The 23,313-nt window shown below is 43.5% G+C and overlaps 1 protein-coding gene across 1 annotated transcript in view; it reads right to left on the reverse strand.

The window, feature by feature from the left end:
• Window positions 1-23,008, reverse strand: part of LOC112224755 (SRC kinase signaling inhibitor 1-like) — a 43,162-nt gene extending 20,154 nt beyond the window's left edge. Inside the window, exons 1-4 of the mRNA XM_042306287.1 lie at window positions 22,960-23,008; window positions 22,010-22,323; window positions 10,764-10,790; window positions 1,463-1,664 (exon numbers count right to left, since the gene is read on the reverse strand). Of these exons, the coding sequence (XP_042162221.1) occupies window positions 1,463-1,664; window positions 10,764-10,790; window positions 22,010-22,323; window positions 22,960-23,008 (592 nt within the window). The remainder of the gene's footprint in view (window positions 1-1,462; window positions 1,665-10,763; window positions 10,791-22,009; window positions 22,324-22,959) is intronic.
• Window positions 23,009-23,313: the final 305 nt, after the last annotated feature.

A 23,313-nucleotide genomic window follows, 5' to 3' on the forward strand; every position in this document is an offset into this window, starting at 1 on the left:
AGACAATAAACCTAAGCACACAGCCAAGACAACGCTGGAGTCGCTTCGGGGCAAATCTCAATGTCCTTGAGTGGCTCAGCCAGAGCCCGGACTTGAATCTGATCGAACATCTCTGGAGAGACCTGGAAATAGCTGTGCAGTGACACTCCTCATCCAACTTGACAGAGTTTGAAAGGATCTCTCGAGAATAATGGGAGAAACTCCACAAATAGAGGTGTGCCAAGGTTATAGCGTCATGCCCAAGAAGACTTGAGGCTGTAATCACTGTCAAAGGTGCGCGAACAAAGTACTGAGTAAAGAGTACTTATGTAAATGTGATATTTATTTTTTATACATTTTTATAAATCTGCAAACATTTAAAAAAAACAGTTTTTGCTTTGTTATTATTGGGTATTGTTTGTAGATTGATTTAATCTATTTAGAATAAGGCATTAACGTAACTAAATGTGGAAAAGGTGAAGGGGTCTTAATACTTTTCGAATGCACTGTACCTACATTTACTGTAAAATATGGTGGTGGTTCTTTGATGTTATGGGGCTATTTTGCTTCCACTGGTCCTGGTGGCCTTCTTAAGGCCAATGGCATCAAGAACTTTACCCAGTACAAGGACATTTTAGACAAAAACCTGGTTGCCTCTGCCAGGCTGAAACTTTGCCGCAAGTGGATCTTCCAGCAAGACAATAGCACATATCAAAATCCACAAATAAATGGCTAATTGACCGCAAAATCAACATTTGAATCACATTGAAAACCTGTGGTTTGAATTGAAGAGGGTAGTCCATAAGTGCAGGCGAAGGATAACAAGGATCTGAAAAGATTCTGTATGGACGAATGTTCTAATATCCCTCCCAATGTGTTCTCCAATCAAGTCATAAAGTCTCCGGGCCATTATCCTCGCAAAGTGAGGTATTGAAAGGTAGTGAAAAGAGGGGTGACAAAAACTTTTACCCTTATCTTTTAGAGAAAAAACAATATTACTTGTTCAACAAAATATCTCTCTCTGAGCAATTATTATCAGTATCAAATAATAACATTCCCCAATTTTTCTAAGCATACAATACATACAATATATTTATACAAAATATACAACCGACTTTTATTTCATGCAGTACATTTTGCTCATCTTTGTCAAGGGTGAGAATAATTTGGGACCCGATTGTTCACGCTAACACTCACACACGGATCTTCTACACACAGGACAGAGGACAGAGATACTAATCTCACCTGTACGCCCGGGCTTTTTCAAAATGAATCTGTGACTCATTCGAAATAGAATCACGTACACATTTAGATCTGTAATTAGCCAAATATTGAGAATGTGATCCCGATGCCTCTCGTGAATACGAATAGAACTCCCTTGAGAGCTAGCGAATCGTCAACCACAAAGATGACACAGATGGTTGCTACGACTGTGGTTGATATGACCGTGAAATGACCCTGATATGACCATGGTTGTTCGGACCTGGCGCGCGGAGCTTGGCCTGGCTGGATGAGCGCGCCAGGGGCAGGCTCTGGCGGAGGCGGTTCATGCGGTTGAACCCGAGGGGAACTTCGGCCTCAGACATGGTTTCCAGACTCTCAGCCGAGGCAAAGGATACTCTGCTGGCCTGGTCGGCTAGAGCCGGCTGGTTGGGGTTGGGCCGGATCACACGGGGGGTGCGGGCCTATGGGATAGAGGGAGAGACAGATTGATACGATCAAAACGGCAAAACAACGAAAACACAACAGCAAAGCCACACAGCTGCAGTTAAATCATCACACACAAAACAACACAACCACTGCAAAAAAAAGACAACCACAAAAACACAGACAAGACAACAGAAGCACTGCAAGAAAGACAACCAATAACACGAGATAAAACCACCAGACACAACACAAGAATCCCAGACAGAGAGACAAAACTGCATAGCAGTTTCCTCAGGATGAGACAACTGCATAAAACACAACGACGCAGCAGCCACCAAAACGGTTGCAAGAAACATAAAGCTTCCAGAAAATCTATTGAGGTGTATATAAATATCTATTATTAATGCTATGTAAATCATGTGGTCTTGAGTGTTTAATGCCAGATTCACCAGTATCAACTCCACAGAGAATTAGAGGAACCAAAAGAACACTAACGAACAAAGCTAAGGCTTCAGAATTCAGAACTTGTTCTCAACCAGAGGGAGGGGAAGATGAAGCTGTGAGGAAATACGAGGAAATGGACCTCTCGTTACAGCAGCGCATTGCAGGAGTCGCTAGAGCAGGTTGTTTATAATGAATCCCTACGGACAGACATTTTCCAGCCCAAAGACTACACTAATGAGCTCTGACAGTCCTCTGTGAACACTGCTCACATTCACTTATACATCTGTTGTCTTCCCAACCACCACAGTTGGGCTCGCTTTGATTTGTTGTGCCAGCAATAGGCACACCCAAGCTGTACATGGGGGTATACTCACACATACACACGCAAACACATACAAACACACACATGCAAATGCGCGCGCACACACACACAAATACATGCACATACAGAAACACACACAGTAGGTGAAGATGGACACACACACACGCTTGCACACACAAACACACACTTCTGTTGTGAATTGATAGGATGACAGGTTGCAAGTTGGTGCCCCTCATTTGTGTTGAGATGTATGGCATGTGTGTGAGCCAGAAGCAGTGCACCTTCTGCTTCTAACATCCCACAAGCATCAAGCTGTTGAGCAAAGAAGTTGGTGGCACGAGGGAATTACAAAGTTTGTGGTTAGTCAGCTGGAGAGAGGAAGTAGGGAGCAGGGGAGAAAGCGAGAGGAAAGAGAGAGAGTGAGAGTGAGAGAGAGAGAGAGAGAGAGAGAGAGAGAGAGAGAGAGGGGGAGTGAGAGAGAGAGAGAGAGTGAGAGAGAGAGAAAGAGAGAGAGAGAGAGAGAGAGAGCGATCGAGAGAGGGAGAGAGAAGAGACGGAAAGAGAGAGAGAGAGAGAGAGAGAGAGAAGAAGAGAGAAGGGCAGAGGGAGGAAGCCTGAGACTGGGACTGGAAACATACAGCAAGGGAGAAGTGTGAGGAGCGAAGGCGAGAGACGGAGAGAGAGTTTGAATGTGTAGCAAATAAGCATGTGCAAGTGTTTAAGCAGGTGTTTGTGTGCGAGCCCGTAAGAGCGCAATAGCCACTTGATGTTGAGCCCAAGTGAGGGAGACAAACAAAGAACGAGAGGAAAAGGCGTAAAAGCACAATATGGTGGTTGACTTCCGCTCTGCGCTTTCCTAATTAGTTCTCATTTCAGTGTGAAAGCAGCAGCTGTGGAGAGGCTCAGAGGGCAGGCCTTCTCTCCAGGTGTTCCTGGGAACCAGAGGACAAGCTTGGCTGCACTCTGTATGCCCACGTTTTATTCCCGCCGCGTCTGTCTACATTACGAGCTGACATTTTCACTGGGATAACGGCCAATAAACCTCTACACAACCATCCTCTTCCACAACACAATCCGAGGGAGGAGAGGGGAGGAATCGGGGAGGAACACCTGGGAATGTGGTTTCAAAAGTGAAAATCTCAGGGGAAATACAAAAAATGTTTTGGGGGGGATGCCTGGAGATTTCACAGTAGTGAAGTCCTCGAGAGATTTTTTTCTCCCAATTTCACCCTCGACAATCATAAACAAGTTTCTACCTATGCAATCAAATTTTGATAGATACTCTAATAAAGGTCTCCTCCAATGAATAAATAACAACTGAGCCTGTCAGACCGTTATAAGTCAGTTTGGTTGTCGGAAACCGTTATGATCTTTTGTGACAGTGTTACGTCATTATGTCAACAGCCTTACAAAGCCATTATGACTGCTGGAGAAGAACTAGTGTGTCCTGTTACCCCATGACCTCATCTATGTCTTATAAGGCCATTCTATCTAATGGATTTGCCCTTGGTTTATGACAGTGCTTCTCTCTCCTGACTCCTGCTAAGGCTCTGTAATCTTCACTGGAGATCTCATGGGCTTTTATAAAGCCGTTTCTTTTATTACTGAAAATACAAAGACTATGTTGCATCAAATATCATGCGGTCAGTGTTATCTGTGTCAATAAGAACTGTGCAGATGGATAACTCTTACATTGTGAGGAGAAAATACCAAAACAATACAATCTAGGACACTGGACAACCACATAAGCAGTATAACTGGAAATCAATCATTTGTCAAGTAACAGGCAACAAGTTTACTGGTAAGTTTAGCAGCGAGAAGGTGCCACTCATTTGCACAATAATTTCTTACCTCTATGTTCAGCATCTTGGTCCTTTATTGTGGGTCTCTGAATGACTATACTGTATGTCTCCAACTGTCAACTGGCTAAAACAATTTATTCACAATCCTAGGTCTCTATCATTCACTTTACTGTGTCTCTACTGCCTCACGTCTCTACCAGAATGTCATCAAGTTGGTATTATCTGTGCAGATGATGCCTTAGTCATCTCTCTCTCTCTCTCTCTCTCTCTCTCGCTGTCTCTCTCTCTCCCTCCCCCCTCTCTCTCTGTCTCTCCCTCTCTCGCTCTCTCTCTCTTTCTCTCTCTCTCTCTCTCTCTCTCTCTCTCTCTCCCTACCCCTCTCTCTCTCTCCCCTACCCCTCTCTCTCTCTCTGTCTGTCTCTCTCTCTCTCCCTCTCTCTCTCTGTCTCTCTCTCTCTCTCTCCCCCTCTCTCTCTCTCTCTGTCTATGTCTCTCTCGTCTTTCATGTACTGCTGTCTAGTTACATTGCCCTTGGTCTGTTTGACCATCCTTAAACTCACTATATTACTGTTCCCCTAAGTCCTGTCTGTCCAAATGCCACTACCTCATCACAGATTTCTCACCACCGATTGGCTGGCTTTGTCAAAGTGGATTTTCTCAGATCAATGATGATTGACAAGGCAGCTGTGCACAGCTGTGCCACCCACGCCCCCTGAACCCCCTGTGGAACTCGGGCAACCCCCTCCTATTTGATGGGCATTAGCACCATGCAGTCCTGGCATACCGTTCCAGTGAGCTCTGTAATTGGGGGATGAGTCCCATCTATACAACTACCTAAAAGCGAATACCAAGGAGTCACTCAATGGACATCCTGATGCGGCAAATCCTAACGACAACTGAAGTCACATTTTCACTTAGCCATGCATTGATGTCAGTGGGAGACTAATTTAAAATTTGACTGAAGTGGGGACTCACCCCTAAGTTGCTTAACTGAACTCAATACAAAGCCTTGAAGAAGATTTTGGCCTTTGAAAAGCCATAGAAATAGTGTTGTAATGGACAATAAAGCAAAGTAGTGTATGCTTTGGAGTTAGGCTAGTCTTTGACCTCAGTGTCCTTGGGCTATGAGCACAGGTTTGACCTGCGCAATCGAATCATATGATGTACAATGCAGTGGTGTAAAGTACTTGAGTAAAAATGTGTTAAAGTACTACTGATGTCGTTTCGTTCATGATTTTACTCTTTAGATTTTTGACAACTTTTACGAAACTACATTCTTAAAGAATACATACATTTTCCCTGACAACCACTCCTTGTGCAAAAATTGTATACATAAAGCCGATCTCGCCTCATATAACATTTATCTAATTACAGTTACATAACAAGATTTTTATTTTCCATCTCCAGTGTAAAAGAAGTCCTTAAGTTTTCATTAAATTATTAATTTAAGCATCTTGGCGGATCATAGTCAAGCACTTTGATAAGTGATTCTGACCACGTGCCACAGCATAAGGCAGTCACTAGGGGAAACATGGCAGCCGCTGGCATCCTAAGCCTTTTAGGGCTGTAAAAAACACCATTCAGGCCATTCTATGAGATATCAGGGAATAGTAATGTTCCACCCAATGTCATATCAACATACAAACAGCCAAAGACAACAATAGCAGCTGTCCAAATGGTTTAGCTACTGAGCTAGCCATAGGACCACGGGTGTCATGGATGGTCCAGGGATTTAGTCTACGTGAAACCGCATTTTTGTTGTTGCTATTGCTATTTGTTTGTTTGTTTGTTTGTTTGTGTGTGTGTGTGTGTGTGTGTGTGTGTGTGTGTGTGTGTGTGTGTGTGTGTGTGTGAGAGAGAGAGAGAGAGAGAGAGAGAGAGTGTGTGTGTGTGTGTGTTCAACTGTGCTTCTTTGCTAACCCAGCTATTACATAACGTCCTGAGAACGTTTCTTTGTTAGTGCTTGGTGAGAGCATGGTTGTCCTATGGTTATTTTGCATACAACAACTTTCTGTGAATGGTGCAGGGTGGTTGCTTGGCATTGGAACATTCTCAGCACATTTACAGAACTTGTCAAAAAATCTTAAATGTTTTGCTATGTCTTTACTTTAACAGAACATTTCCTAAAAGTTCAAACATGATTACATTTCATTTAAATGTTGGTAATCTTCTAGCAACATTCTCCAATTGTTTTGACATTTGGAATGTTCTCAAATTGTTCCAAGAACTTTACGAAACAATGTTCTTCTGTGGGAATGCCAGTACTTCGGCAAAACGTTACCTACAGGTTTCCTCATGGTTCTATTAAAAGTCATGTTCTCAAATTGTTCTGAAAACGTTACGAAAACGTTCCATAAAAACCTCAAGAAATCTTTAGTAATGTTCAGAGAATGTTATAAGAATGTTCTTTAAAAACATCAATTATGTTCTCAGCATCAACAAAACTCTCTCTATCCTCTATCTTGTTAAGTGTGTTCAGGTGTGTTGGCCCACTAATCGGCCACACCTGATCTTAATGAGTGCTTGTTTCCTTTGAAATGGAGTCTGTTAGACTAAAATGAACAGCTTTGTATGCGTAAAAAAAAAACATGGCATGCTGGCTCCATCCTGGTGGCGCAGTGGACGAATTTCATGGATAGAGAACAGAATTTCATGGATAGAGAACAGAATTTCATGGATAGAGAACAGAATTTCATGGATAGAGAACAGAAGATTATAGGTTTGAATCTCACTGATGCCGTTTCACAATAAAAAAATGAATGCCTAAGGGAATTCATTTTCATGTGTCCTATTTGTGCTTGGATTTTTATTTTTTTTAAATGTGTCCAAAATAAGCTAGCAATGTTATTAACAGTCCAGTCTTATTGAAACATAGAGTGAAAGTTTAAGGAAGTTATTAAAAAAACTCCAAATAACCTATTATTTCCATTCTCAGAGCTTTAATAAAAACCTATCAAGAAAACTTTAAAGGGACCAGAGTAAAACGTTCTCAGAACCTCCCTGCAACCTAAAAATACACTTTCCCAGAACAGGCAACACTTTCATGTGTTCTCAGAACATTTAAAAATGTTCCGTTTTACCGGTCAGGGAATGTATGACTTTGTTCCCACAACCAATGTGAAACCAAAAACATATGTTCCCACAACTTCCAAGGAACCAAATGTGCTAGCTTAGAAAGCCACTTACAGAATACCTAACAATAGCTCCTGCATTGAATCCATTTTCTTTGGTGAACAGCTCTGGATGAAAGGAGTCGAGCTCAAGGAATCCATGTACTTTAGGACACATGATTACTTCCCCTGGATCTGATGAATGACTCATTGTACATGTGAATACAGATAGTGTCACTGAATAGGAGCCTTTATGTGGTTCTAAGCTTATGTTATTCCCTTTGTAGTGCACTACTTTTGACCAGGGCCCATAGGACTCTGGTCAAAAGGAATGCACTACGTAGGGAATAGGGTGCCATTTGGAATGCACATCAACTATAATATATAGACTTCCAAGCCTGATTCAGCAGTAAGGTTGAGGAGAGGAGACAATGGACTCGCTATTATTTCCCCGCTCCAGACAGACAGAGGCCTATGAGGTGCAGACGACGGTACTAACGTTTCTATTAGCGAGGCTTAGATTTGCAAAGAGGGAGGGAATTATACAGTCCTCCATTCCTCTGTTGCTGCCTAGCAGTCTTCGCAGTCAAGAGGTGGAGAGAGGGCACTGCAAGCATTTGAATGCACGGCAGGGCCTTCCCTATGGAGAGTAGTTTAAACAGACGGACATACAATCCCACCGTCTTGTTGGAGGATGTGGGAGAATTTGAGAAGGAGATTTATTTTCCAGGTGTTGATGTGTGTGTGTATTTACAGTATGGGTCCATCCACGCCCTTCCATTTGAATGTAGGCATGTTTGTATGATAATCCGCAGGGTGTGTGTGTTTGCGTGTGCACATGCTCATTGTGGAGTGTAAGCAAGCCAATGAAACATCAAAAGAGACCAGCATGGGAATGTTACAAACACACACATTGAGACACAAACACACACACACAGACACACACAGCGAGCGAAGAGCACCGCTGCAGAATAGTGAGAGCAGAGCAGAGCAGCAGACTACCCGACTCCCTGAGAGGAAGGGAAGACGAGTGATAACCAATCCCGTTAGAGCTGGGAGCCAACAGCAAACATGGGATTCAATAAAGCTAGTGTGTGTGACATTGAACGAGATAAGAAGGAAATGGACTGCTGGCATATGAGGAAACCACCAGCTATGTAATTGTGAGGGATGTAGTGTATGACATGCAAGTTGATAAAGCAGGGATTGTAAATCCAAATAGGAAATGCGCCTTTCTGACTAAATTATGAAATATTCTGTACATTTACAATGGAAATACAGTGGAGAGATTGTTACGCTAATGGAATGTGTGTAGAAGGCTTCTGTGTAGATGCTACACAGATACCTGACAGTACCATCCTACACTGTAAACTTTTATTGGTCATCCATTCATTCTGAAACCATCAACTCGGCCCTTCTGGCAAATGTAGAAACTTGTAGTAGGAAAAACATGGGCTTCAAACATCCTGCCATCCCTTGTTCTTTCCTCTCTTCTCCTCTCCTGCTTTGTTCTTTTGTCAGCAACACACAGCAGTCAGATCTCTGTCATAGGGAATTATTCATATGTGACCTGTTTCAAGAAGCTAGGCATATGTCACACGTCACTACTTCACAGGATAGGCATTTGAACGTAATGTGTTTTCATTTTTTTATTTTGATCAAAATGCGTTTTGGGGCAGAAATGCCTACTGGAACACGTGACCTTTCATGTGCCTTAACACATTTTGTCAGAAAGTTGCTTTCATTGCAAGTGTAAGCCTGCAATGAAGCATTGTATTCGGTCATGTTTCCGGTCACCTTGCCCTGGTTAAAAGCAGTTATTACATATACATATAACGTTTGCTAGCTTGCTGGCTCGCTAGCTAATGTTACGTGTATGATCTGTGTAGTAATATTATAAGTATCTCGGAAAGCCATTTGGATTGATAGTTATAGCTTAATGTTAGCTAGATAGCTAACATTGAACCTAGTTGGTTAGCTTTAGCTACATGCAGATTCATACTACAGCTATGGTTTGGAATTATAGTTCATTGTTTAGCTAGCTAGCTAGCTAGTTACATGTCTAAACAAAAGACTCCACTTCACCAGATGATTACATGACCAGTCAAGTTAGCCAGGTGTGTCTGGGGGTGATTACGGCCATCTGTTGTATTTCAATAACGACCCATCTATAGCATTTCTTTCACATGACCCATCAATTTAGACAGGTGTGTCTGGGTAAGCATCTAATAATTATAAAATATTTTATCTGAACACTTTCTATTTTTGAAATTGCTATACTATGCAACTTTGCAAGTAACTATTTGACTGTACAGTTACACCTTCTGTATATTGTGCCACTTAGATTTCATTTAAAATAGTGTGTGTTTACCAGAGATGGTAATGTGAAGAACAAGATAAAGTGTATTTTTACCTGGATGTTTTCCTTATTGTAGGCTACTACTTCCACCACTTTTAGTCTTGACATTTTTGGTTGTTTACTACACTACTTCACTCACTCTGTTTAGCACATGGCCTCACATGTGAGGGTGTGAACAATGCTGAATAGGTGTAGACAAAGAATAGTTATCCAGTAGGTGTACCAAAACATTCAAGGGCCATTTTCTCAAAAGTGGGGCTGCAAGTTGATCAACTTTCAAAGCAGAATTACTTTCCCATTGTTCCTTAAATGCAGTGTATGATATACCATTTTGTAGCTCTTAGTCTATACTTTTATCCAATGTAAAAAAACTCAATTTAAAATGTTGCTACATAAGACCGAATTGAGGCGGTTGGTCACATATGTACTGTATGTGCCCCCTCCATATGATAGGGCCTTATCTGATGAGGCAACAGAATAAGTAGCCCTTCCATTCCGCATGATCTGTATCAGCTTTACATAGTGACATTCCAGAATATGGGGGAAGCAATACAAAGTGCCCACCTGGGTGATGCAGCCATATTGGGCCAGAATGCGATTTGTGTCCACTAAGAGTACCTAAACCTTGTAGACAGAACTGTTCTACAGCCATGGTGATTTATAAGCAATGGAATGTACCCCAACGTTTTGCAAATCAGGCAAATTATTTACATATTACATATATTTTTATATAAAATATTACATATTGATTAGGGTTATTCAAGGATGTCTGCTTTTGTAATTCTCTTTGGCCCAAATCCTAACTTGAGTTCCAGGCACAAGTTACTTTTCGCACAAATCTCCCATCGACATCAATGCATTATTTGCGAGATGAGCAATTTCAGCAAATTAATATCAAGTTAGGATTTGGCCCTTTATGAGGGACTCAAAACACAGCAGCAGATGTACTCCAACACCAGTCATATGTCTCAGTAGTGTGTGCCAACACTACAACACTCACATTGAGGTAAGAGAAGCACAAAGATGCACACACAGTTTATCCCATTCTAGACCAATCCACAGAGACAGAGACATAGATTCACACTAAAACACAAACTCACCTTGAAGCTCCAGTAGTTTGGCTGTTGCTAGGGAAGAAGAGAGAGAGAGAGAGAGAGAGAGAGAGAGAGAGAGAGAGAGAGAGAGAGAGAGAGAGAGAGAGAGAGAGAGAGAGAGAGAGAGAGAGAGAGAGAGAGAGAGAGAGAGAGCGAGAGAGAGAGAGAGAGCGAGAGAGAGAGAGAGAGAGAGAGAGAGAGAGAGAGAGAGAAAGAAAGAAAGAAAGAAAGAAAGAAAGAAAGAAAGAAAGAAAGAAAGAAAGAAAGTTAGATATGTTTCCATCCATTAAGCCGGACAACAGTTTGTCAGAGAGCGAGTTGGATGGGGAGAAATGTGTGAGAGGGAGGAAAGGGCGGAGTGAGTGAGAAAGATCCATCAATCCGCTGCCAGTCAGATGTTTCAGAGATAACGCAGCTGTGACAAATAAAGTTGGGAAGGTTTGAAAGTATACTTTGTCGGTGTAGAGAGAGGGAGAAGTTTAAGTCTTTCTGAAGACTAAAAAAGGAGAGGTATAAAATATCATCATATTTTTCTCTTCATCAGATCCAGTCCGAAAGTGAGGGGCTAATTATTGTGATGATAGCGCAGATTCATTTCCAATGTCCTTCAGTGCCATCATAATAGCCTTTTAATTGCTTGTAATTGCTTCCGAACAATTAATCAAATGTTTACCAGACACTACACCAGACACCCATACCAATAATACACCCACATCAGCTAGCTAGCAATTCAACTGACTGCCTACCATTCACACAATTAGCTGGCTCAAATTCAGGAGCGGATTAAAGTAATACACAGACACTGGATTGAAGAAGCTTGGCTTTTTAAGGGAATTTGGGCAGCCTCCAACACAGAGGGCAAAGTTCATTGAATCTATTAGTATGTATTTGGTGTATGTATTTGTGTGTAGAGTACTTGAGTCACAGTGTCAATGGTAGGCTATAACCATGAAACTGTCACAACATTATGTAGGCCTTGTGCCAGGGTGTCAAGTACACTATACTTTTTTGGTTAGTCTAAATTGGGGATGATAGCTGGCTAGTTTATCACTAATCTAAACAACTGGGTCGTTCTTGAATTGCAGTAGCATTTGGGCATGGCATTTGAGGAAAAAGTTAACTTTTGGGGGGTGGGGGCAGCTTAATGACCTTAAATCATTTTTACCATTATGATAACACCGTGCCACCAGTAGGATTAGTAACATCAATTATGTTAACACCAATGACAAATTTGAGGTCATTTAGGATTTTGTAAAGTGGCAATCATGGCCAAATACCAACCAAATCTCGCTTAGGGCCCCCAAAAGGCTAGAGCCGGCCCTGAATTGGCTAATACTTTTCTTAGTCGGGATCTGAGTTTAAGTGAGGTTCGAAGGGAAATCTTAAGAAAGTTGAAGCTCATTTACTGCATTTCTATATAATGTTAAAACACTAGAATGCAATTTGGAGAACAGCAAAAACGAGCAAAAATTATCCCAGCCATTATCACATTGGTTGTTGTAGCTTCATTCACCTCAGTCAATCTACAAACACATAGCCTATTAGCTATACAATTAGCCACTACACTTTAACTGACATTAACGCAGCGGTGGGATTAAAAAGTATTTTATTAACAAAAAATAAACAAATACGTGTGCGTTACATTAAACATATTTTTGTGCCGTTTTAAAAGCTAATTTCCTGCAATTCTACACATGACTTATGTCATGTTAATATGATATCTGAGTGAGAGTGACTAACAAAATCAAATGGGGCCCCTAGAAGTCAGGGCCCCTGGGCACGTTCCCTGCGTGCCCGGGTGTAATTCGGCCATGGTTACTACGTTTAGATACTGTAGCTGGCTAGACTAACTGCTGATGTATTAACCAAGTTTCAAAAATTGCATTTGTGTATTCTACAGTAAGTTGAGACCCCTCCCCCGATAACAGTTTGCTACTGGAAGGAATGGTCGAAGTCCTTCCATATCTTTGCAATTAGTGATTTTCAAGGTAATAGCACAAATTACATAAAACATAGGGACAAATATTACATTCTATTTCAATAGCCTTTATTGTTTTCATTGATATATATAATATACAGTATGAAATACTATGTTTTCATTCTAGCTTTCAAAATAATAGATAAATATCCTTAAATGCCCAAAACATGTCACTACAACTGTACTCATCATTACTCGGTTAAGCCAATATGCTTGCCTTAAACAATGCATATACTTAATGTTTTGCAGTATAAAGGACTTGCATTATGATTTGTGATTAAATAAACAGTTCAATATGAAAGGGAGAAAGTTAAAAACTGGGTGGTTCGAGCCCTGAATGCTGGTTGGTTGACAGCCATGGTATATCAGACCGTATACCACGGATATGACAAATAATTAATTTTTACTGCTCTAATTACGTTGGTAACCAGTTTATAATAGCAATAAGGCACCTCGATGCTTTGTGCCTAAGAAGAGCCCTTAGCCATATTATATTACCCCCCCATGCCATATTGCTTAAATATTCCACGGCTTTCAGCCAATCAGCATTGAGGGCTCGAACTACCCAATTTATGAAGGTGAATAATGCAAGCTCTAGAATGCTGTTCAACCCCAATCAGAAACGAGTATTCAACAATGCCTTGTATATGTAACTATTTGTCAAGTGTTTTTCATGGCGACGGAAGCAAACACCACCGCAATTCAAGAATGACCCTGCTACATTCACATATATCATACTCAGGGTTGGGGAGTAACGGATTACATGTGGACCCGTTACATGTAATGGATAACCAAAACACTGTAACCGTAACCCGTTACGTTACCAGCTAAAATATTATAATCGGTTTAAAGATACTTTTAAAAAAACTAGATGATTACTTGTAGGATTACTTTTAAATTCAGAAAATTGGACACCTTTCTGTTTTCTCAACGACATTGAAATCATCATTGCAAGTTTAAGTTTGCTCCTCCTGAGTGAGTCTGACCACAAGTCAGATACCACTATGACACCAAATGCGTTTGATGGATCGCGGGAAAAGGGCAGGAATGGGCTTTTGTATGCTACATTCCAAGCGTGTACAAAACATGTTTCTATGACATAGACTGACCAGGTGAAAGCTATGGTCCCTTATTGATTTTACTTGTTAAATCCACTTCAATCAGTGTAGAGGAAACAGGTTAAAGAAGGATTTTAAAGCCTTGGGACAATTGAGACATGGATTATGTATGTGTGCCATTCAGAGTGTGAGTGGGCCAGACAAAATATTCAAGTGCCTTTGAACGGGGTATGGTAGTATGTGCCACGCGCACCGGTTTGTGTCTTTCTTCATAATGCATTTGTATACATTACACAAACTACAATTTGTTGGGGCTAATGTTAGCTAGGCTAGTTAGGTGTCTAATGTTAGCTAAGCTAGGGGTTAACATTAGGGTTAGGGGTTAAGGTTAGGGTATGGTTAGGGTTTAAGGTTAGGGCTAGTTTACATGCTAGCTGTACTTAAAAGGTTAGGTTTAGGAGTTAGGTTAAAGGGTTAAGGTCAGGGTTAGCTAACATGCTAAGTAGTTGCAAAGTAACTAATCAGCAAAAATGCTAAAGTTATCCATGATGAGATTCAAACACACAACCTTTGGGTTGATAGACGTTCCCGTTATACGCCCACCCATCCTCCCTGACCAACCTCCCTTCTAAACTATTTTTGACATTATGGACCACAACACCACAGGTGTCACGTTCATCGTAAGGATCGGACCAAGGCGCAGCGTGAGTAGAGTTCCACATAATTTTAATAAATCAAAACTCACTGAACAAAACAACAAACAACCAAACGAAACGTGAAGCTACTGATGTGCACTAAGGCATAGACATACAAAAACCCTAGATGACACAAACCCTAGAAATACAACAACTAGAGTACCCACCCTAGTCACACCCTGACCTAACCAAAATATATAGAAAAACAGAGATATCTAAGGTCAGGGCCCTGACCGGAAATATCTCTGTTTTCTTTATATTTTGGTTAGGTCAGGGTGTGACTAGGGTGGATACGCTAGTTTTTGTATTGTCTAGGGGTTTTGTATTGTCTCGGGTTTTTGTATGTCTAGCTTTTGTAGGTCTAGGTATTTGTATGTTTATGGTGGCCTGATATGGTTCCCAATCAGAGGCAGCTGTTTATCGTTGTCTCTGATTGGGGATCATATTTAGGTAGCCATTTCCCTTTTGGTGTTATGGTGGGAAGTTATCTTTGTTAGTGGCACTATAGCCCTTGTAAGCTTCACAGTCATTTCTTTGTTTCTTGTTTTGTTGGCAACATTTATATAACTAAAAGAAAATGTACGCTCACAATGCTGTGCTTTGGTCCACTTCTTCCCATGAAGATCCCACCATAAAAGGACCAAGCAGCAGATTTTGGATGGAGCAGGACCCTGGACGCAGGCGGGGGAGTATCGCCGTCCGAGGGAAGAAATCGAGGCAGCGAAAGCGGAACGGAGACGTTACGAGGAGTTATACCAAAGAGGTAGGCCACAGAAACCCCAATAATTTTTTTGGGGGGGGCACACGGAGTGGTTGGCGATGTTCAGGTGTGAGTCAGAGACTGTCGAAGAGTTATTGGACAAATTGGAGGAAAGTGAACGGAGGGGAGAGTTAAAAACCTTCGAGGGGAGGAAAGTGAAGAGAGAGAGAGAGCTGTTGGTTTGGCGTAGTATGCATGGCATTCGCCCTGAGGAGCGTGTTAGCCGTCCGATGCCACCTGAGTCAGTTCCCCGCACTCGTCCTGAGGTGCGTGCCTTCAGCCCGGTACCACCAGTGCCGGCACCACGCATCAGACCTCCAGTGCGCCTCCACAGTCCAGTACATTCTGTGCCTCCTCCCCGCACTCGCCCTGAGGTGCGTGTCTTTAGCCCGGCACCACCAGTGCCGGCACCACGCACCAGGTATACAGTGCGCCTCCACAGTCCAGAGCATCCGGCGACAGTTTCCAGTCCGGAGCCTCCAGCGACGATCCCCAGTCCGGAGCCTCCAGCGACGATCTCCATTTCGAAGCCTCCAGCGACGATCCCCAGTCCGGAGCCTCCAGTCCAGTACGTTCTGTGCCTTCTCCCCGCACTCGCCCTGAGGTGCGTGTCTTTAGCCCGGCACCACCAGCAGTTAGTCCGGAGCCTCCAGCGAAGATCCTTAGTCCGGAGTCTCCAGCGACGATCCCCAGTCCGGAGCCTCAGTCCAGTACGTTCTGTGCCTTCTCCCCGCACTCGCCCTGAGGTGCGTGTCTTTAGCCCGGCAGCCTCCAGCGACGATCCCCAGTCCGGAGTCTCCAGCGACGGTCCCCAGTCCGGGGTCTCCAGTGATGATCCCCAGTCCGGGGCCTCCAGCGATGGTCCCCAGTCCGGGGTCTCCAGAGATGGTTCCCAGTCCGGGGACTCCGGCGATGATCCACAGTCTAAAGCCTCCGGCGATGATCCACGGTCCAGTTCTACAAAGGCGGAGGGATCAGTGTAAAGAGGGGGCGTCCAGAACCAGAGCCGCCACCGAGGGTAGATGCCCACCCAGGCCCTCCCCTATAGGTTCAGGTTTATGCCCGTGAGTCCGTACCTTTGGGGGGGGTACTGCCACGCACTGACCGAAGATATCTCTGTTTTCTTTATATTTTGGTTAGGTCAGGGTGTGATACGTTAGTTTTTGTATTGTCTAGGGGCTTTGTATTGTCTAGGGTTTTTGTATGTCTAGGGTTTTGTAGGTCTCGGTATTTGTGTGTTTATGGTGGCCTGATATGGTTCCCAATCAGAGGCAGCTGTTTGTCGTTGTCTCTGATTGGGGATCATATTTAAGTAGCCATTTCCCTTTTGTTGTTTGTGGGATCTTATTCTATGTTTAGTTGCCTGTCTGCACTATCCATATAGCTTCACGGTTCATTTTGTTATTTTGTTATTTTGTTTGTTCAGTGTTCATTCATTAGATAAATAAGAATGTACACATACCACGCTGCACCTTGGTCTCCTTCGTACGACGGACGTGACAGTGGCAACAGGGGAGTTTAGAAAGGAGGAACTCCCTTAAACATTTATTCCAAAGCTGGGGATCCTCACTGCAGCTTGTTGCAAGAGCACATTTTTACTAGCTAGCTGTCCTCCAATCGCAAAAACATTTGTTTTAATTGTTTTAAATTCACCTTTATTTAACCAGGTAGGCTAGTTGAGAACCTACGACCTGGCCAAGATAAAGCAAAGCAGTGAGACACAAACAACAACACAGAGTTACACATGGCATAAACAAACATACAGTCAATAATACAATAGAAAAAGTCTACATACAGTGTGTGCAAATGAGGTAGGATAAGGGGGGTGAGGCAATAAATAGGCCATAGTGGCGAAATTATTACAGTATGGCAAATTAAATACTGGGGTGATAGATGTGCAGAAGATGAGTGTGCAAGTAGTGGTACTGGGGTGAAAAGGAGCAAAAATAAATAACAATATGGTGATGAGGTAGTTGGATGGGCTATTTACAGATTGGCTACGTACAGGTGCAGTGATCTGTGAGCTGCTCTGACAGCTAGTGCTTAAAGCTCGTGAGGGAGACATGAGTCTCCAGCTTCAGTGATTTTTGCAGTTCGTTCCAGTCATTGGCAGCAGAGAACTGGAAGGAAAGGCGGCCGAAGGAGGAATTGGCTTTGGGGGTGACCAGTGAAATTTACCTGCTGGAGCGCGTGCTGAGGGTTGGTGCTGCTATGGTGACCAGTGAGCTGAGATAACCCACTGGTTACCTAGATGACCTGGAGCCAGTGGGTTGGCGACGGATATGAAGCGAGGGCCAGCCAACGAGAGCATACAGGTCGCAGTGGTGGGTAGTATATGGGGCTTTGGTGACAAAACGGATGGCACTGCATCCAATTTGCTGAGTAGAGTGTTGGAGGCTATTTTGTAAATGACATCGTCGAAGTCAAGGATCGGTAGGATAGTCAGTTTTACTAGGGTATGTTTGGCAGCATGAGTGAAGGATGCTTTGTTGCGAAATAGGAAGCCGATTCTAGATTTAATTTTGGATTGGAGATGCTTAATGTGAGTCTGGAAGGAGAGTTTACAGTCTAACCAGACACCTAGGTATTTGTAGTTGTCCACATATTCTAAGTCAGAACCGTCCAGAGTAGTGATGCTGGATGGGTGGGTAGGTGTGGGCAGCGATCGGTTGAAGAGCATGCATTTAGTTTTAATAGCATTTAAGAGCAGTTGGAGGCCACGGAGGGAGAGTTGTATGGCATTGAAGCTCGTCTGGAGGTTAACACAGTTCCCAAAGAAGGGCCAGAAATATACAGAATGATTGATAGGCAGCTTAAACTCCTTCAATTCAATTTAAGTAACCTACTGTTTTTATCTGGGATTCAAATGCACTGTATACCATTTTTGTTTCTTTTTTTTTCGTGCGCATATCACACATTTCCAATAAGCAATTTGTGTCTATTTCACAATAATCTGTGATACTGGGTTGGATATACATAGCGAATTGAGGTGAATCACACTGCTGCTCTATCATTTAGCAATCTGCACCGTTCAGATTGTGGTTGTTGTGGATGGCTGTTCCCAATTGTACATGCATATTTGAACCCAATAATGGTTGAATTGAAGACGTTTAAGCTGCCTATCAATCATTATATTTGCGACTAGAGGACACCTAGCTAGTGAAAAATGTGCTCTTGCAACAGCTGCAGTGCAGATACCAGCCTGTGGAATAAAATGTTTAAGGGAGTTCATCCTGTCTAAACCCCACGTGGTGTTGTGCTCCATACTGTCAAAAGTAGTTTCTTTTAAGAAGACCACAAGTAGAGCTTTTATTTCTCAATCTTATTTGTGCTGATTCCCTTATGCTTAACAGACACATGCTCAAACTTGTGTACTATTGATAGACTTAAACAGCTGTAAATGATCAAGATATCAAAGTGTCACCAACAAAAAACATAAACAATAGGCCTACAGTATAGCAAATGCAGAATACTGCGCTCATTTTTCACATGCAAATAGCACTTTTCCCAAAAGCAGCATTTATTTTTCAACTCGAAGGAATGAGCCCAATCAGTCCTCCATGACAACAAAATCATAAACAACAGAGTAGGGCTGGCTAATAAGTCCTTCGTTTTTGGCTTACGCTCAGGTAAAACAATTTGGCTAATCTATGTTTCCATATTTCCAAGTCCTATTCTTGAAGATCAAGGGGTATAACATTAATTGCAATGACTGGAAATCTGACAAACTCTGTTTTTTGTTTTATATGAAGGTATAGTCTAATCACATTACTATCTGTAGTAGAAGCCTACAGAACCAACCCATAAAGTGAATTGTAACATCCATTTATGGCCAGCTATGTAAAATCTAACATTGATTTATCCTGCAATAGATAGCTCTTGAGCAGGTTGACGTTTATTGGGATGAGTCATGTCCTTGAGGCAGAACTGACTCCGCTAGATGGGCAAGCTGCAAAGTCAAAATTGTCCTACACTGGTTTGAGAGGAAATATTCAATGAGTTCCTACCCTCTGTTGAGAGAGGATGTGGAGGAGAAAAGCTGGATGAGGATAGACAGAGCAGAGCATAGGCAGGAGGGGAGGAAGATACGAATTGGGGATAAAAAACCAACAGAACAGAGGCCTGCGGGCTCCTGTGACCCAGATACATAGAGCATTGTGTGTCCTGCAGGCTTCTGTCCGAGTGGGAGCTAGCAATCATGTGTCTACCTGAACATTTGTCAGCCTGCACGGCCATACTACCACCAATCAGACCCCATTCTATTGGCCGTGCCTCGACACAAGGCTCTTATTGACAAATGTCACTAGGACCCCTATTTTAGGGATTCTATTTCCTCACCTCTCTTGTGTTTTTCTGTTTAAATGGTGTTTTATTGCTTTGTATTACCATATAACTACACTGTATATCAGTGTCTACTTTGTACATGTTTTACTTAAACTTGAAATTGAAGTATGATGTGGAGAATAGTTGCTCACATGGTTTGTTTTGGATGTCATGTATGTGTCCTACTGTGTATATCTACTTGGAGGACTGGGACGCTGCTCGCATCTTGAAGAAGATCTCTCTTGAACACTCTACTCCTAACCATATGCTGAATTCCAAATCAATCCCTACCCCCTAGGGAGTAGGTGCTATGGTCAGATGTGGAACTCAGCATACACGTCTACCTGAACTCAACACATACTCACTACCACCTACCGCTAGACGCACATACTCTTCTCAACTCCACCCGCTAACAGACCAGTAGACTTATGCATATGCATCCTCTTGAAAACATTCTCCCTCATCCCACTCTTTTTCTATTCATGTCTTCATCCACCTTTCTGTCTTCACCCCTCTTACCTCAGCCTCCCCCGCCCACCTCTCCTCCAATATGCACTAACAAGAGGGCGTTTCAGAACATTACATTTGCCCCACACACAATAAACCCGAGCCCCTATGCACCGTGACACAATGCCCATATGGGCTGCCATATTTCTCAATCACACAAGCTGAATCCCACGATGGACATGTACTGAGAGAGAGAGAGAGAGACGCATGCCTGACCTGCATGCCAAGCAGCTAATCTCTCTCTCTCTCTCTCTCTCTCTCTCTCTCTCTCTCTCTCTCTCTCTCTCTCTCTCTCTCTCTCTCTCTCTCTCTCTCTCTCTCTCTCTCTCTCTCTCTGTCTCTCTCTCGCGCACACACACACACACACACACACACACACACACACACACACACACACACACACACACACACACACACACACACACACACACACACACACACACACACACACACACACACACAGTCCCCCCTCCTAGTCTTTCAGACACTGCGGCACCACATCCACACCTGGCCAACACCTGCATGCCAGTACCACCCCGGAATGAGCCAGCCAAAACACACCACACACATATCATACACACACTCACACACCCATCCTCTGATCCCTGCAGAAAGCAGGGAGTAGAGGAGAGGCATACCCATTACATCATGTCTTACCTGCACTGGTCTCCCCTACACACTCACACAGACACTTGCTGATCATGGTCACATGCACACACGCACGCACGCAGTCAGGTACAGATACAGCTCTCTTGCACGCGTTCTCTTTCTCCCTCACCCCTTTCTGTCTATCCTTTTCTCCCTCTCTCTGCATCACATGAGGCAGCAGAATGTCATCTATCCCACAGTAACACCAGAACAAACAGGATTCTGCACGTCTCCATTAAATAATGAAAGGGAGAACTGGTACCGTTGTTGCTACTTATCGAGCCTGCTACTGCTGGTGACTGGTGGTGGTTCGTCGGTTCGCATGCTGCTCCACATGCCTCCCTCTCCTTCCTCCTCCCCCCTCTCCATTTTCTGACGGCATTCGCTCTGTTCTCCCACGAGCCCCCGAGGAATCAGTAAATCCCAGGCAGTGTTGGTCTGGTTATATACAAAGTAGAGCCAAGCAGAGTAGAGTGTCCTCTCTCTCTCTGTCTCTATACCACTACAGCCCAATCCCAGTTTCAGTCTTTCTCTCACAACTCATTCCTCTCTGTTTCTCTCCCTCTCTCTGCTGCTGCCATCCGTACTCTCTTCCACTCTCTCTTCTTGCCTAGGCATTACCAGCCATATGATATCATTGACTTCCTTATATGGGAATGGGGGGTTGCCATGGAAACCACGGACTCCACCTGTTTCTCTCTTTATTTGTCTTTCCATCTCTCCCTCTTTTTCTCCCTCTTTTTCTCTCTCTCTCTCTCTCGCTCGCTTGTGTACAGAGATAAATGGCTGCGCCAGGGTAAATACACAGAGCAAATGAAAAGCTGGGGAGGAAAGAGAGAAGTGGATGGAGGGATACTTGGCCCGATGGAGGAGAGAGTGTGGAGAGACGGCAGAATTCTCAGGGAGGGGATTGAGGTAGAGGGATGGAGGGATCAGGATAGAGGGATGGCAAGGGATAAGGGTATATACAGTATCTCTATTTGTCCTTCCTATCTCAAATCTCTGTTTCCATCTCCCTCTCCCTCTGACACCTTCTGGTAACTACTAGCCAACGATGTCATGATGAACTGATGAATTGACACCTGGATACTCCTGTGGTTCTCAACTGCTTTTGTACCTGGGATGGGCAACGGCTATGGCCAAGGTAGATCTTAAAGAAATTGAGAAGTAATATAATTTGTCACCATATTCTTTACACCAATTCTTTCACAAAGTGAAAAGAGATCAGGGTAGATGCTGGGGGGTTGATTCTGGCCATGGTGTTGAGAGTATTGAGATGTTACCTGCTGTTGGCGGCCACAGTTAGGTGAGCCCTGGCCCTGAGACATACAGGGGCTGGCCGGGTACTTCTGATTCTTCTGGAGGTCCATGAAGGCTCCGCGCTGGCGCTCTATGTCAGCCTTGTGAAGGTTCGTAAGGGCCTCCAGGCTCTTGGCAGCGATGTCGTTGTGGCGTTGGCGGTCCCCCGAGGTGGGTTCCTGCCCCCCGTTGTTGTTGTCAGGGAAACGACGCGTGCCACCGTGGCCCAGGGTGTGGTACTCCCGCGGGAACTCGGCATCCCCAGCGGAGATCTTGTGACCCTTTCTTCTATCCCGGCCTGAAGGGGTCAAAAGTAAGGAAACATGGGCCAGGGGTTGGATTGGAGAGAGGAAGTGAAAGGTGAGAAAATGTGCTCTGGTTATACATAGATTTAATAACAAATGCAAAATATTTGATATCATCATTACTTTTCCATAAAGGTAAATACAGGATAGATATTGCTGTATGTATGTTGGGTGTTAGAGGAGGAGATCACTGGAGGCTGCTGAGGGGAGAACGGCTCATTACAATGGCTGGAACGAAGCGAATGGAATGGCATCGAACACCTGGAAACCGTGTTTAATGTATTTGATCCCATTCCACTGATTCCGCTCCAGTCATTACCATGAGCGCGTCCTCCCCAATTAAGGTGCCACCAACCTCCTGTGGAGGAGCTGCTTGGAGAGATAGGACTCTCTCAGAGCCATCTGACATGTACGTATGATCCAGTCATTGGCTACCAATAATCCCCGAGCCAAAGGAAATCTCATTCAGCTAAACACATACACACACACATACATACACACATACATACACACACACAAACAATGTATATATATAGCCCCAACAGCTGTAGCATCTGCCAAAGCCCACAACAGTCAAGCATATCTTGTTGGGGCCTCAAGGGGACACTACTGTCAGAGGGTGAGGTCACAAATCTTGGCGATGACAGCAAGTTTGTCACCCATGCGTGTCAGGACCATTCGGTGTTAGAAGCCGTGATTGGTTGTGAGCTGTTCCTTCAGAGCGCCACCTTCTGGCCATGGAGGTATATAGCTTGAATAAATTGACCAAGGATGGTCACTAAAGGAGCTAAATGAGCTGCCTGGGGAAACCCAGTGAATGTCCCTTTTCAGAACATCCATAGTAACTAGATCTGCTGGCTAGGCAGTACCAGACCGTAGAAAATAGCTTTTCCACTGTCTCCCGTGAATTGAATGGGCAGAGCATGAGAGAGAGAGAGAGAGAGAGAGAGAGAGAGAGAGAGAGAGAGAGAGAAGTCCCACAC

The sequence above is a fragment of the Oncorhynchus tshawytscha genome, linkage group LG25 (genome assembly GCF_018296145.1).
Source record: "Oncorhynchus tshawytscha isolate Ot180627B linkage group LG25, Otsh_v2.0, whole genome shotgun sequence".
Taxonomy (NCBI): Eukaryota; Metazoa; Chordata; class Actinopteri; order Salmoniformes; family Salmonidae; genus Oncorhynchus; species Oncorhynchus tshawytscha.